The 15,490-nt window shown below is 36.5% G+C and overlaps 1 protein-coding gene across 6 annotated transcripts in view; it reads right to left on the bottom strand.

The window, feature by feature from the left end:
- Positions 1–15,490, bottom strand: part of TRPC4 (transient receptor potential cation channel subfamily C member 4) — a 207,654-nt gene that overhangs the window by 139,230 nt on the left and 52,934 nt on the right. For all 6 annotated transcript variants that reach the window (XM_061434728.1, XM_061434729.1, XM_061434723.1 and 3 more), the window contains one exon: positions 9,448–9,851. In XM_061434728.1, coding sequence (XP_061290712.1) covers positions 9,448–9,831 — 384 coding nt within the window. In that variant the 5' untranslated portion in view covers positions 9,832–9,851. The remainder of the gene's footprint in view (positions 1–9,447; positions 9,852–15,490) is intronic.

Raw genomic sequence — 15,490 nt, 5'->3', positions numbered from 1 at the left:
GCTACAGTTCATGGGGTCACAAAGAGTTGGACATGACTGAACAAGCACACGTGTGTGTACACACGCACACACACACACATATATATATACTGTGCTGTGCTAGGACACGACTTAGTGACTAAACAACAGCAAAATAATGGATTAAGGTGATTAATGAAAATGAACCCCCAAAAGTTTATCACCAAAGCTCACATTTCAAAGTTTAGTTTTCTCTTGCTCTTGAAGTGAAAGTGAAAGTTTCTCTGTCGTGGCCGACTCTTTGCGACCCCATGGACTGTCACCAGTAAATCCTCTGTCCATGGGGTTTTCCAGGCAAGAATACTGGAGTGGGTTGCCATTCCTTTTTCCACGGGATATTCCTGACCCAGGGACTGAACGCTGGTCTCCTGCACTACAGACTGCTTCTTTACTGATTGAGCCACCAGTATATCCTCTCTCTTACTTTAACATAAACTCAGGCTTCATACAAGTACTAAGGCTTCTCAAGGAATTTACTTTTAAGAACATTTAGCCTCTTCAACACATATAAGCATTTTTAATTAAATTGAATTGAATAAGTATGAAATGCTCAAATGATATCAAGGTGGAGGTGCATGTACTGAGCTCTCTAAATGCCAGCCATATTAGTGTGCTGCTGCTGCTGCTGCTAAGTCACTTCGGTCATGTCTGACTCTGTGTGACCCCATAGACTATTAGTGTGCTAACCATCTAATCTTTACAACAACCTTGTGAGCAGGGACTATTATCTCCTTCTTATTTATGAGAAAGTCAAGGCTCAAACAATTTGCCTAGACGATAAGATAGGATTTACAGCCACATCTTTCTCTCTCAAACCTCTTTACCATCTTTCCCTCCTTCCTTGTCCACAAACAGAAAATAAGGACTCTGTCTTGTATTTTCGCACCATCAGATGGAAATGCCTCAATGCTTGAAGCTTTGCTTTATTGGTTGAGATTGTTTTTCATCCTTTTTTTTCACTTGAGTTTCAGAAGGAGCTAAAAGCTTTTTGCTCTTGTGCATTCCAAACATATTTAATGATGATGCTGATGACGTTTATAATAAGTGTGATATGTTGAGAGGAAGGAACAAGAGAATTCTGGAGGACTGCTTATCTATAATTTACTGGTCATCAAGAAAAAGAAAATGTCAATGTGTAATATCTTATGAGTCAGAATGACCAGTTAGCTTAAACCACTTTATCATATTAACAGTGAAACATAGTCCATCTTTTAAAAAATTCTTCCATTTAGGGCAGAATCATTCATATCATTCATGATTGCCATTTGCCAGATGACTAAAGGAAATCTAGGCTCTATCTATGTTGTAACAGCATTTAAATTCCCTGCTGTGGAATAATAGGAATCAATTTAATTTTTAGACTTTCAAAGTACTTATTAATAAAAATACTTTATATTGGTTTCTACTTGACATTATAAGGATCACGTGGGGGATAATTTTCAGCTTTTTCATATTAATGGTGGACAATATTATAAACATTTTCTATGGACATTTTCCATCCAGAAACAAAGAAAGGGTAATTGATGATGTATCCAGCTTTGTCTCACAATAGGATAAGTATTTTGGGAAGTTGTTATTGTTTAGTCACTAAGTTATGTCCAACTCTGTGACTCCATGGACTGTAGCTGGCCAGGCTCCTCTGTCCAAGAAATTCTCCAGGCAGGAATATTGGAGAGGGTTGCCATTCCCTCCTCCAGGGGATCTTCCCAAGCCAGGGATTGAAACCGTGTCTCCTTCATTGCAGGCGGATTCTTTACCATCTGAACCACCAGGAAGGAGAACATCTTTAATACTTTATAATTCTCTCTTGCTCTTGCCTTCACTCTCTCTCTTAATTTTGATAGTAAATATGATGATGGTATTTAGTTTCACTTACCGTGAATTTGGAAAACTCAGCAGTGGCCACAGGACTGGAAAAGGTCAGTTTTCATTCCAATCCCAAAGAAAGGCAATGCCAAAGAATGCTCAAACTACCGCACAATTGCACTCATCTCACATGTTAGTAAAGTAATGCTCAAAATTCTCCAAGCCAGGCTTCAGCAATATGTCAATCGTGAACTTCCAGATGTTCAAGCTGGTTTTAGAAAAGGCAGAGGAACCAGAGATCAAGTTGCCAACATCCGCTGGATCATGGAAAAAGCAAGAGAGTTCCAGAAAAACATCTATTTCTGCTTTATTGACTATGCCAAAGCCTTTGACTGTGTGGATCACAATAAACTGTGGAAAATTCTGAAAGAGATGGGAATACCAGACCACCTGATCTGCCTCTTGAGAAACCTATATGCAGGTCAGGAAGCAACAGTCAGAACTGGACATGGAACAACAGACTGGTTCCAAATAGGAAAAGGAGTACGTCAAGGCTGCATATTGTCACCCTGCTTATTTAACTTATATGCAGAGTACATCATGAGAAACGCTGGGCTGGAAGAAGCATAAGCTGGAATCAAGATTGCCAGGAGAAATATTAATAACCTCAGATATGCAGATGACACCACCCTTATGGCAGAAAGTGAAGAGGAACTGAAAAGGCTCTTGATGAAAGTGAAAGAGGAGAGTGAAAAAGTTGGCTTAAAGCTCAACATTCAGAAAACGAAGATCATGGCATCTGGTCCCATCACTTCATGGGAAATAGATGGGGAAACAGTAGAAACAGTGTCAGACTTTATTTTTCTGGGCTCCAAAATCACTACAGATGGTGACTGCAGCCATGAAATAAAAAGACGCTTACTCCTTGGAAGGAAAGTTATGACCAACCTAGATAGCATATTCAAAAGCAGAAACATTACTTTGCCAACAAAGGTCCGTCTAGTCAAGGCTATGGTTTTTCCTGTGGTCATGTATGGATGTGAGAGTTGGACTGTAAAGAAAGCTGAGAGCCGAAGAATTGATACTTTTGAACTGTGGTGTTGGAGAAGATTCTTGAGAGTCCCTTGGCTGCAAGGAGATCCAACCAGTCCATTCTAAAGGAGATCAGCCCTGGGTGTTTTTTGGAAGGACTGATGCTAAAGCTGAAACTCTAGTACTTTGGCCACCTCATACTTAGAGTTGACTCATTGGAAAAGACTCTGATGCTGGGAGGGGTTGGGGGCAGGAGGAAAAGGGGACAACAGAAGATGAGATGGCTGGATGGAATCACCGACTTGATGGACATGAGTTTGAGTGAACTCCGGGAGATGGTAATGGACAGGGTGGCCTGACATGCTATGATTCATGGGGTTGCAAAGAGTCGGAGACGACTGAGCGACTGAACTGAACTGACCGTGAATATCCAGAATGTAACAGAAGCAAATCAAAAAGGGTAACCTCAACTGGTTAACCACTGAGGAAGTGGAAATATTTTCACTCTGCAAGAGGCAGCTCTAAAGGCTAGAATATATAGGCTGCCTTAGCACAGGACATTTAAAAAGGACTATATGAAATTCATGAGTCTGCAGAAGTAAATTACTTGCTCTAAAGTCCAGCAACTAAAATCAAATGAAGACGAGAGATAAAAGTAAGCTCTATCTCTTCCCAGTAGCCAGGGATATATTTATTAGCATCCATATCAATTAAAAATGTCCCTTATTTTTAGTCAGCAGGGTATATTTTGGGTTGGATGCATATTTACATTAACTTGTTCATGCCAGTCTCCTATTTCATCCTTTCATTTCCTGATTACATAATAGGTACTCTTTCTAAAGCCACAAATTGCATTAGCATATCCACAGAAATTATTTTTTGAAATCCCCTAGGCGCACTGAGATAGAAAGGAAAAGGGTAAACAATTAAATTCTCCTTTGGCCTCCCTAAATAGGGTTTCTAGTTCCAGTAATTGTATTTTTCAAATGAAAAAGAAGCTATGCACTCCAGAAGGTAAATTGCCCATGCTGAACTTTATGTTTTAGTGTATGTTGTGTTATTAGTATATTTGTTTGTCAATAGGAAGACAGAGATTATGACATAATATAGTAATACAATATATTATGCTGTTATTACATGTCACCTTATGAAACACTTTTACAGAACTTTAACACCACCAGACATGAAGAAGCAAGTAAGTTAATTCTATGATTCCAATTAATACCAAGAAAACCAAGGCTCAGAATGATTTTCAGAGGCTTGTCCTGTTAGCAAGTGTTGAACAGGGCTAGAAGTCAGCATTTCTGTCACTCAACTCTACTCTTCCCTGGCATTCCACAGCTTCTAATTACTTCTAATGACTTAGTATCAATTGAGCAACTAAATTATAAATGCTATCATAATAGACAAGATAGAGGCACAGCCTTAATACGTAACTCTAGAGGCTCTTTTAAATTTATGTAACTCATATCCTAAATAGGATAATTAGCTAATCGTTTAAATGATTGCTATCCAAATTGGCACAGTGGCTGGAGCCAGATAGCCTGGTGATGATTTTCCGTGACTCGAGTTCCAGCACTGATGTTTCCTGGTTCTGTGATCTGGGATGTGTCACTAATACTTTTGTGCTTTCACTTCCTCATCTGTAAATGGGGAGAACAATGGGACCAACCTTCACCAGATAGTGTGAAGATGAAATGAGATAATGCAAATAAACTTCTTATCATGAGTTACTGGCATGATGACAAGTTCAATGAATATTCATCATTCAGGCTATCTGCAGGTTGGATGCTAGATATTGGTTTATAGATTCTTTTGGTCAGGTTAAATCCCAAATACTTTTCCCTCTTCTACAAAACAAAGTGATTGGGTTAGATGATCTCCAAGGTCTCTTGAAATGATAAAATCTGATACTCTTTTTAGTGGGGCTTTCAAATCAAAATTTCTTCAATTGAAATACTCTAGGATCTTAACTACTGAATAGATAAGTAATGTTTAGCAAAGTATTTTTCCCAAAGAAGGGAAAATATAATAAATGCATTAGTGAAATTGGAAAATTATTTTGTATTAAATACCACTTAATCACTGGTATTTAAGATAGTTATTTGAAATCTCCCCAAAGCAAGGTTATCATGGTATAATGCAACCATACCTAACATGAAGTATACAACTATAGGTATTCTATAGTTTTCAACATTCTCTAAGTCAGCCATTCTCAAAGTGTTGTCTCCAGAACAGAAGCATTAGTATCACTTTCATACTTGTGAGAAACCAAAACACAAGTCCCAGGGACCCCTTCCAGACCAGCTATATCAGAGACTCTTGGGGTGGGATCCCACAAACTGAAGTAAGAAGTCCTCCCAGAAATGTTGATGGTACTGAAGATTCGGTACTAGTGTCTAAGTGAAGAGTGAAAAAGAAAGTTCTGCTTCTGATAAACATTTACTAAAGCAGCTGAAACTGAAATTGAACCTGGCCTTAGAAGACATCAAAGAGAAAGGTCTGCTAGAAATAATTAGAAGTCAAGTAACCAATCAACTGACTGAAAAAAGGGAGCTGAGAAGTCACTGTTGGTTATTCCCTACGGAGAAATACGGCACTAAGGAGGTTAAAGAAAAGTTCAGTAAAATCAGCAGAAAGTACCAGAGTAATGATTCCAGCCAGGAAGCAGTCTCAGTAAGAATATGTAATCTCCCATCTCCCTGCCCAGTGTGGAGAATGACAGGTTCTCCATGCTGTATACTACATGAAAAGAAAGAAAGTATTGCTCTTTCCATTTTTTATAGTAAAAATGAAAACACTAAGGACTAAGTATCTTGATTTATGAAGAAGTACATGAAATAGGGAAGAAAATAATTAATAATCTGTGCCCATTTATTTATTTATTAGATGTGGCATTGAGAAAAGTTTTTAACATACTCACAATTATAAACAGTTAAACAATATACAAGGGAAAGGACATACAACCAATGTCAAAGTGATTGGAAGACAGGTGACTTTATGCACTTCAAGGTCCTCCCTATCGTCTGTATATCAATCCCAAACCCCTTTCTTAAGACCAAAATGTCTGATAATCTCCTAGATGTCAATGTCAATAAGCAAAAGCTGAGTATATCCAAACAGGTCTCATATACCTCTTTTAGAGTCTCTACCTCAGTTACTGGAATTAACTTTCCCCGGTTATAAACAAACATTCGTCCTTCTCCTTCAGGCCTTTCTCCTGCTCCCCCGATGCCCTCCACCCAATAATATTTTGTATTTACCATGTCTAGTCAGTTTAGTTTCATAATTACCCAAGGATTGATTTCTCTTTTCCATTGTGATTACATTTACTCATATCCCCATGATATTTTTCCTGTCTCTCTTCACAACTAGACTCTAGAAAAAAAAAAATCATGTCTCCTCCCCAGTGACGGGGCTCAGACCTGGCCCAAAAAGCATACGCAAATTGTAAATTGTTCCCTGGAGAATGTACTGGAAGAATAAGCCGAGTAATCTGAAATCTCAAGCCCCCATGATTTCAGGAGGCAATCACGCATTGCATCTTATTCCAGAGAAAGAAATTAACATGTGACACATTCGTCAGAGAAGAGTCTATTTCCTGATCCACATCTGTCACATTTTAAGTTTTAAATGTCCTGATCATCAGATTTGTGTGTTTTTATAATAGATCCTTTTACTTGACTCATTTTAAGACAAGTTATGCTGATTTTGACCACTTGGATATTATTGTTCTTAGGTTTTAACACTCAGCTTCAGTGACCTCAACAAAATTAATGGTAATGTGTTCCAGGGTCTTTGAGGGTGGCCTGTAAGACTGCAAATGAGGCAAACAGAGTAAACACAAAATGGCTTTCATGATCACAAGAATCTTCTAAGGAATTACAATTTATGAGATAAAAAATCCTGTCAAGCATTTATTTGTTACCTACCAGATGCTGGCTAATGGAAACTTTTATTCCAAATGATGTTGGCCATACTTAAGAGATGCATTGTCTAAGTAAGTCACAGATAAACAGCCAAGCTCTAATGGGGTTCGTCTTCCCCCCTCTCTCCCCCACAAACCCCAAGGACCTCTTTTATGTGCCATACTGTATACATTTCCTGGTGTTACACCCTCACTTTTATTGTACAAGATACCAGGAACTCTGAGGTAGGTTGGAGTTGCTCTTTCCAAATTACAAAGTTCAAACCAAAAGATACAACTTTTGTTGATTCTCAGGGTCTTTGCTGAAGAGGAATTCTAGAATGTGCAAACAAAAAAGAAAAATTCTTGGCTTACGAACTGATATAAAAGAAATCCTCCAGAAACGCAAGGCCTGGGATATTTCAGACTCTTGACAGATTGCAAACCTTTACTGCCTTTTATTAATGATCAGGGTTCCAGATCAAGTGCCTCTAAAAAGCCAAGACCTACTTGTCAGACTAGAGTTTAGCTCAGAAGTTGAACATCTTCCAACAAACAATCTCATAATAGCAGATATCTTCTCCAGACACCAAATTACTTTGGCCAGAACAAATGTCATTGACTAAAGAGACACTGAAATGTTTGGTCACTGCTCTCTAGACAATAAAATTAAGAAGATTATATAGTAATAAGCAGGAAAAACGCAATAGCAATTTTGTTCTACAGACCTGTTACAATCTTAAATGATCTAGACACACAGTCCCAAGTCTGTCTCATGGTTGCTTTTATACATAATAAACAAGAGGGTATACAATATAAGATCATTGTTATTAGGGAATGCAAATACTTTAGGAGTATGATTGTGCAAGGTGTTTCAAATTCACAAGGTGACTGGGGAAGTAGCACCTAACTTACACAGATAAGAACAGATTCCTACTCATTCCTGTCTAAGTGTCCGGTTTCTCTAGTGGTGGAAAACTGGGATATAACATAACATATGTCTTTAAATGTTACTACTACCTGTTCACCCCTGTCAAGGATAGTACAAGTTGGAAAATTCTTGTCTTACAAACTGATACAAGAGAAATTGTCCAGAAATACATGGCCTGGGATATTTCAGACTCCTGCCAGATTTCAAACCTTTGCAAACCTTTACTACCTTTTATTAATAATCAAGGTGCAGATCAATATGGTGGGAAGGTAACCCAAACAACTGGATATGAAACAAAAAATTAAAAACCAGTAAAGCAAAAAGCAAAGAGGTATTGCCATTGTGGAGTGTTGTTTTATCAAAGTTTGGAGCCAGGTGAGGGAAAAGGGTGCCTGATGTTAAGACATAAGAATGGGCCAAAGAACACAGACTTTTGGGGAGACCTTTTCAGGAGACATCCAGCTTTGAAATTCTTGTCTTAATCATGGCAATGATTCTGATTAAAGTCCTCCAGTAAAGCAAAGATAATGGTATAATAGCTACAGCAGGTCTTGCTTTAAAAGAATGTAATGTCTCTAAGATGGCTTAGTTAGTAAAGAAATCCGCCTGCAGTGCAGGAGACCCAGGTTCACTCCCTGAATTGATAAGATCCCGTGGAGAAGGAAATGGCAATCCACTTCAGGATTCTTGCCTGGGAAATACCGTGGACAGAGGAGCCTCGTGGGGCTACAGTCCATGGGGTCACAAAGAGTCAGACACGACGTAGTGAGTAAACCACAATGTCTCTAAGAGTCCGTCATTTGCAGAAAATACTTGCACCTTTATCAAATAGAACAGAAACTGCCAGAGGTGTAAAAACAAATGTTTTTATAAGATTTTACTTGAAAGGACAGATTTTGAGCCACTGAAATACATGCAATGTCTTCTGCAATTAGTCAATGAGGCTTGATGTCGGGAAGTGAAGAGTTCAATGTGAAAGGATAAAGGATCAAATAGTTCAGATACAGGGCAGTACCAGGGAATAATGTAGACAGACAAAAATAGATTCCTTATTCATTTCTGTCTACGATTTTTCCACTTCCTTAGGGATAAAAAATAGGGAGATAACAGGAATAAAAACCAGATAGTATTTATAATCATGTACCATTTTAGCTTAGTTTATACTGATGACATTAAGATACAACTACATTTTGCCAATAGTAAGTGTGATATATTAAATCTACAGTTATTTTCTAGTAAACTTTTTTGCTTTTTTAAAAAATTTGTCTCCATTTAAAAGAATTCATTAGAGTTTGCTAAAAAGCAGTATCAGAGTTAGATGTACAACTCACTTTAGCAATAAGATACAGAATTCCAAAACAGGCAAGAAGGTTAAAAAGAAAAATAGCAAAAGAATTCAGCCTGTTACTGCAGAATGTTCAGAAAATGAAGGACAAGGAGAAAACACCACATATACACGGTGGCACCACCCCTCTAAATTTATATACTATTACATAAACATGTCCCTAATGTATGGGAAGCCACCATAGGTTACTTAGTTTTGCTTTGGTTCTCATTAAAGGCTCCTTAGCCAGGGTAAGAGGTGCAGGTGATGGTGACTTCTGTAGAGTATAAAATGTGTACTTAGCAGTAGTTTTCCATCATAATAGTTTTGATTTCAGTGCTAATATTTCTTAAAATTGGGGGAGAATTTGACCATCCATAGCAACCTTCTGCATGTAAAATAAATGAAAACCAATATTTTTGCAAGTACCTGTTTTTCTCCACTGGGCTTTTTGTGGTTCAGCAACAGCTCAACAGCTCCCACAACTTCTTTCCTGATAGCATGTAATAGGGCGTCTCCAACATAGACGTTAAAGCTTAAGAGGAGTTCAATGAGTTCCAAGTTCTCATTTTCAATTGCAATGAGAAGAGCAGTTCTTCCAAGAGGATCGATGCAATTAATATTGATTTTAAAATAAATTTCAGCTTCTTCTAGGGATTTCTTGACGCTTGCATAATCTCCCTTTTCCACAGCATTTAGGTAGGCTTTCTCGGAGGGTGAGAGTTCGGATTCTGCTCGGACTATTCTGAGAGGGATGCGGTCTCTATAGGGGGCGTTAACATTTCTTTTGTAATAGAACTGCGCCATGTTCATGCCATCCTATGTCTTTGTCTCTGAAAGTGCAAACAAAAACCAAAACACAAAAGGATTAGGGTTAGCACACTTTTTAATGATTCTGCATCACATTTAAATCACAACAATGCCAGTAATAATGATAAAACTTAATTATTAAGTTATTTTCCCTTTAAACCGCGGAAGTAGGTAATAATTATTCAGTGATCTCAAAACACAGGTTACAAAACTTCTTATCTAAGAAGAATAAAGAAAGGCTAATATTTGGCAAGTTACTTTAAAAAATTTTAAGTCTTTATTGAATTTGTTACAGTATTGTTTCTGTTTACTGTTTTGATTTTTTTGGCCATGAGGAATGTGGCATCTTAGCCCCCCCAACCAGGGATCAAACTTGCACTCCCTACACTGGAAGGTGAAGTCAGAACCACTGAATCACCAGGGAAGTTCCATAACAAGTTGCTTTTAAAGATGACTTTAAAACTGACATTTGTCAGGGGTTGCACCTGTAATTTTTAAAAATTATTTACAAAATTTATCATAAACACATATTGTTTTTAATGGAGAACCTTGAAAGTCAAAGGCTGTACCTTTGAGGTCTGCAAAATGGACCAGGGATTTTCAAGTGTGTCATTCACTGTAAGTTTTGCTCATCTTGAAGATGCTGTTGAGGTTACAGAATATCAACATCTTGGCAAAGTGTTTTTTCATTTTCATTTCTATTTTTAATGTTTGTAAGAACTGACATTAAAGTTTATGTTATTTAGTGATATTAATGTCAATAAAATATCATACCAAGCCTGATGAGTATCATTGTATTGTTTTCTCTTATAGGTAAATTAATTGAGGAAGAAAGAATGTGAACTGGTGGTATTATCAAGATGTGTCTAGGCAATTTAATTTCCAAAGGAAACATTTAGAAAGGGATTAAATATATGGTTTATTATGAAAATGCTATTTTTCTTAATTCTCTTACCTCCAAAGCACAGAACAATAAATCACAAGGCAGGAATATATTTATTGTAAACCATATTATTATTTTGAGGTTACAGTAAAGATACACTTGAAGATGAGGAAATTACTTCAAATAAATGAGATTATCATCTCAAAATAGATTAATAAAAAATATCCAATGTCTCTCAAAGTCTTGCTGATTTCATAATCATCTTAATGATACAAAGTTTATAAAAATGTATTGCTTTGAGCATAACTTCTTTATTTCTGTTAGTTCCTGATTTTATATGTACAGTCTGAACTATTTTATTATTCTATGTCATTAATATTCAACTCACATATTTATTTACATACATTTGCTTATCAAATTAAAATGAATGGGGCATTCTAGGTACCTGAATATGCATATTTATCTTAATTGACCTTATCATTTTATAACTCAACCAGATTTGAATAATGCTTTAACTATAGATTAAATACACATTGCATTAACAAATGTGATTATATTTAATGTAATGTTCTCAATTTGAGAAATTATTCATTGTTTGCATGCTGCTTCAATTTAACAGTAATTTCAGTTACCAAGAAGTTAAGTTTTAATTTTTGATGTCCAGATTATTCCTCATGATTTCTCAAATATCTAGGTTCAAGGTCTAATATACAATGCTGTACATTCATAATTTGTTCCTTTCTGGCATATTAGATTCAGCATTTTATTAAGGCCTCTTTATAGACTAAGCAAAAAGTGGCAATCTTATAATCCAAAATATTTTTCTCAAATGTTTCCCATCTTATCAATCTTTTTGTTTTAAATGTATTATGATCAACTACATAGCATGATATACATTTATTTTCACAATTGGAGACATAGTGTTGTGAGTTCTTTAAATGGCAATATTACTTTTTTGGAGGAAGATGAAAAGTAATACTGGTTTTCAAATGTATCCATTTTAGATGTTAAATTTCTTAATTGAACTGATTGTAATTTCAGTATTTGGAGGATGCTTTAATTTACTAGAGTAACAGGAATAAAATTTATATTATCAGATAAAGACAATTTAATATTCCTCAGATATACCAAAGCTTCAATAAATGAACATCATTATGATGTTACATATCATCATTTTAATTTTCTAACCACAAATGTACCATATATATATCAGCTGATGTTTATTCACTAAGTCGTGTCTGACTTTGCAACCCCATGGACTATACAGCCCACCAGGCTCCTCTGTCCATGAGATTTTCCAGGCAGGAATACTAGAGTGAGTTGCCATTTCCTACTCCAGATACGCATCAGCAGTAACATTAAAATATCTGCCTTAAGAAGGTAATTGTCACCCACTTCCCCAGCACTCCTTGTCTATTCATGTCAGCGTCCATAAGCTTTGTGTGATCAGTGATGTACTTTTCACGTGGCAATTTTATCAGGACTACAGTATGAATACCTTATGATGATAATAACTGCCATTTCTATTCTATTTCAGCAGTACACATTCTCTACTACCTTACTCTTTGTTCTTCGTTTTCTAGAGTTGAATCTGAAGTTTCTCACCACAACATTTTTGCTTAAGACTAATGTTTGATTGTTGCCCAAAATATAAATTAAAATGAAAGTATGAACATACACATACACAGCCTATAAGAAATTCATATGAATTATGACTCAATCAGGATTAGGAATCAGTCTCAAAGATGGAAAAAATGAATTTTATTTTATTACATTTGCTTTATTTTATTACTCATGGTATCCAATAGAAATTAGATAGTAAACAGCATTATCCTTGTCAGAGTGCAAGATGTTGGTGACAATGAAGGGATTAGTGGACAACATAGAATATATACAAGAAATTGGGTGAAAAGAGAAGACAGATAATGAGAAATTAGACATTAAAATCCATTTCATTTACTCCAGAGGACTGTCATAAATGTAAACTACACAAGTATGTTTCAAAAAAAGTAATACAATATTGAGATAAAGATATATACAGCGGGATATTACTTAGCCATAAAAAAGGAATTGAAATTGGGTCATTGTAGAGATGTGGATGGACCTAGAATCTGTAACACAGATTGAAGTAAGTCAGAAATAGAAAAACAAATATTATATATTAATGCATGTGGAATATAGAAAAATGGTACAGATGAACATACTTGCAGGGTAGGAATAGAGAAACAGATGTGGAGAATGGACAGCTGGACATGGTGGGGAGGGGAAGGGGAGGGTGGGATAATTGGGAGATTAGTATTGACATATATACACTACCATGTGTAAAACAGAAAGCTGGTGGGACCCTGCTGTATAGCAAAAGAGGCTTAGCTCAGTGCTCTGTGATGACTAGAGGGATGGGATGAGGGGAGGGTGGGAGGCTCAAGAGGGAGGGAATATATGTATACATACAGCTGATTCACTTTATTGTACCACAGAAACTAACACAACATGGCAAAGCAATTATATTTCAATAAAAAAAGACATATTCTAGTCCACATCATATTTAAGTTGTGAACTGGGCATGAGACTTCCCATTAGACAACCTGTCTCTCCATCCATAAAGTGAGAAAAACAATACTCATGAAGGACAGGCGAGAAGAATCAGGAGAGTTTGTGCTAAGGAAGACCATTTATCTGCTATCTTCTTTCAAATGTCCTGGATTGGGAAAAAGTTAGAATTCATGTTGGGAAGGTTAGATGTATTTAAAATACATTTAAAATGTAATATATAAAATATAAAATTGAGTTATTTATAATGGGATAGTAAAATATAGAGAAAGAGAAAAGGAGAGGGAGAGAAAAGATGGAGTAACTCTGACTGATGACTAAAAACTTTAAAAAGTAAGGAAGAGTATATAGTTTTTTCAGTACATTGACTTGTCCTTCTGGATTGAGATGCAGTGATACTAACTGAAGGACAAAAATCAAGGTTAACAATTTAAAAATGTGATATATGAATGTAATCGCAAAGAGAAGGTGCTGATAAGGCTGATGGTTCCTGAGCTGACACTCTTATCAGAAACTATGGAATTGCTACTGGATAGAAAGTCTGTAAAAGAACATGGGACTCAGTGAAGCAAATATACTTATCTCCAATGTGGAAATAAAAGCCTATTCCTGATCCTGCACTTTCAGAATGAACTTTCTGAGGGGGAAAATTATTTTCCCCATAAGTTACAGAGTTTAGCAGATCCTTTGATTTCAATGATCCCTTTATGATGCATAAACTGGAAATGAAATGGCTGCTTCATCAAGTTATGTTTCTAGGACTTGGAAGAGATATGGAATGTGATGCAGAAAGACTCAAATCCTGCACGTGAATTTTAAATTAACCCAATATTTCTTTTTCCTAAATATGTTCAGGGCTTAAGAAACAAAAATGTAAGAGAGCTTCACCTTGACATCAATCTCAAGAGAAATTTTAAAAAATTGTCCCTAGATATGAAAACTGCAGTTATCTAAACATCTTGAAGATACACAGGAAAACAAAAGTTTCAGATATTTATAGCGATCAGAAGGCATATTCCCTAAAGGATGAGCTTAGGCGTGTGGTGGAAAGAGCAGGGAACTTGAATTCCGAAAAACACAAAGGAAAGAAAATAAACAGAAATCTCCACTTTTGAGTGAACATTATTAAAAGTAAAATAAAATTTGCCCAAACAACTTCCTTTCTTTTTCTTTTGACTTTTGATTCCCTAACTGCTAGAGGATACATCTGTACAGGTGTGAGCTCATGATACAGCGAGAAATAAAGACTCCTTTTTTTGTTAGGATAGTACAGCACATATCTAGATTGTATTCTTTTTTTTTTTCTGAAATCTGACAGGAAATAAAAATTTCCCAGTTGACTTATTCACACTCAAACCTATTTGGATTTTTTTTCTTGCTATTGGTGTAGTAGGTGAAGGTGAAGTCGCTCAGTTGTGTCTGACTCTTTGCGACCCATGGACTGTAGCCTACCAGGCTCCTCCATCCATGGGATTCTCCAGGCAAGAATACTGGAGTGGGTTGCCATTTCCTTCTCCAGGGGATCTTCCCGACCCAGGGATCGAACCCAGGTCTCCCACATTGGAGGCAGACGCTTTAACCTCTGAGCCACCAGGGAAGCCCATTGGTGTAGTATTATAATATCAGTATCTTTGACATAATGCATTGTGCACATAAAAGCATAATGCTCTCATTTTTACTATCATTCCTAATTCCAGGCCCTTTTCTTCATCATCTTTCACACGACTACACCAATATCCTTGTAATAATCTCACTGATATTATCCTTGCTTCCTCCCTGTTTAGCCTCCGCAATGCCACATGCCTAAAATTTCTAAAATATAAATCTGATTCAATCACTCTTGTACTTATAATCCTTAAATGACTCATAACCATCCACAGGGAAAATAATAACCTATTATAGAATATGGGACCTGCATGATCTGGCTTCTAATGCTTTCTTAGATGTATCTCCCAAGTCAAACCCTGAAAAACCTGATTTTACACTGACAAGAATCCAAACTACTTGGCCACTACAGCTCGAAGCATTTTCTCATATTGTTCTTTAGAATAAGAATTCTGTTCCTCCCCTTGAGCCTTCTGGCAACTCCTGCCAAATTTTAAAACCTCTGTGAACTATCACAGCCTCTGTGGATTTTTCTTCTCTTCCTCTTAAGGCAGAGTTAATGACCTCCTTTATGCATCTTCATAGACCCTGTGAACTGTGTTTTTCTTTTTACTGTGTAAGAGA

Source organism: Bos javanicus, chromosome 12, assembly GCF_032452875.1.
Source record: "Bos javanicus breed banteng chromosome 12, ARS-OSU_banteng_1.0, whole genome shotgun sequence".
NCBI classification, from domain to species: Eukaryota; Metazoa; Chordata; class Mammalia; order Artiodactyla; family Bovidae; genus Bos; species Bos javanicus.
The sequence above is the reverse complement of the archived record's forward strand: the minus strand, read 5'-3'. Positions and strand labels throughout refer to the sequence as shown.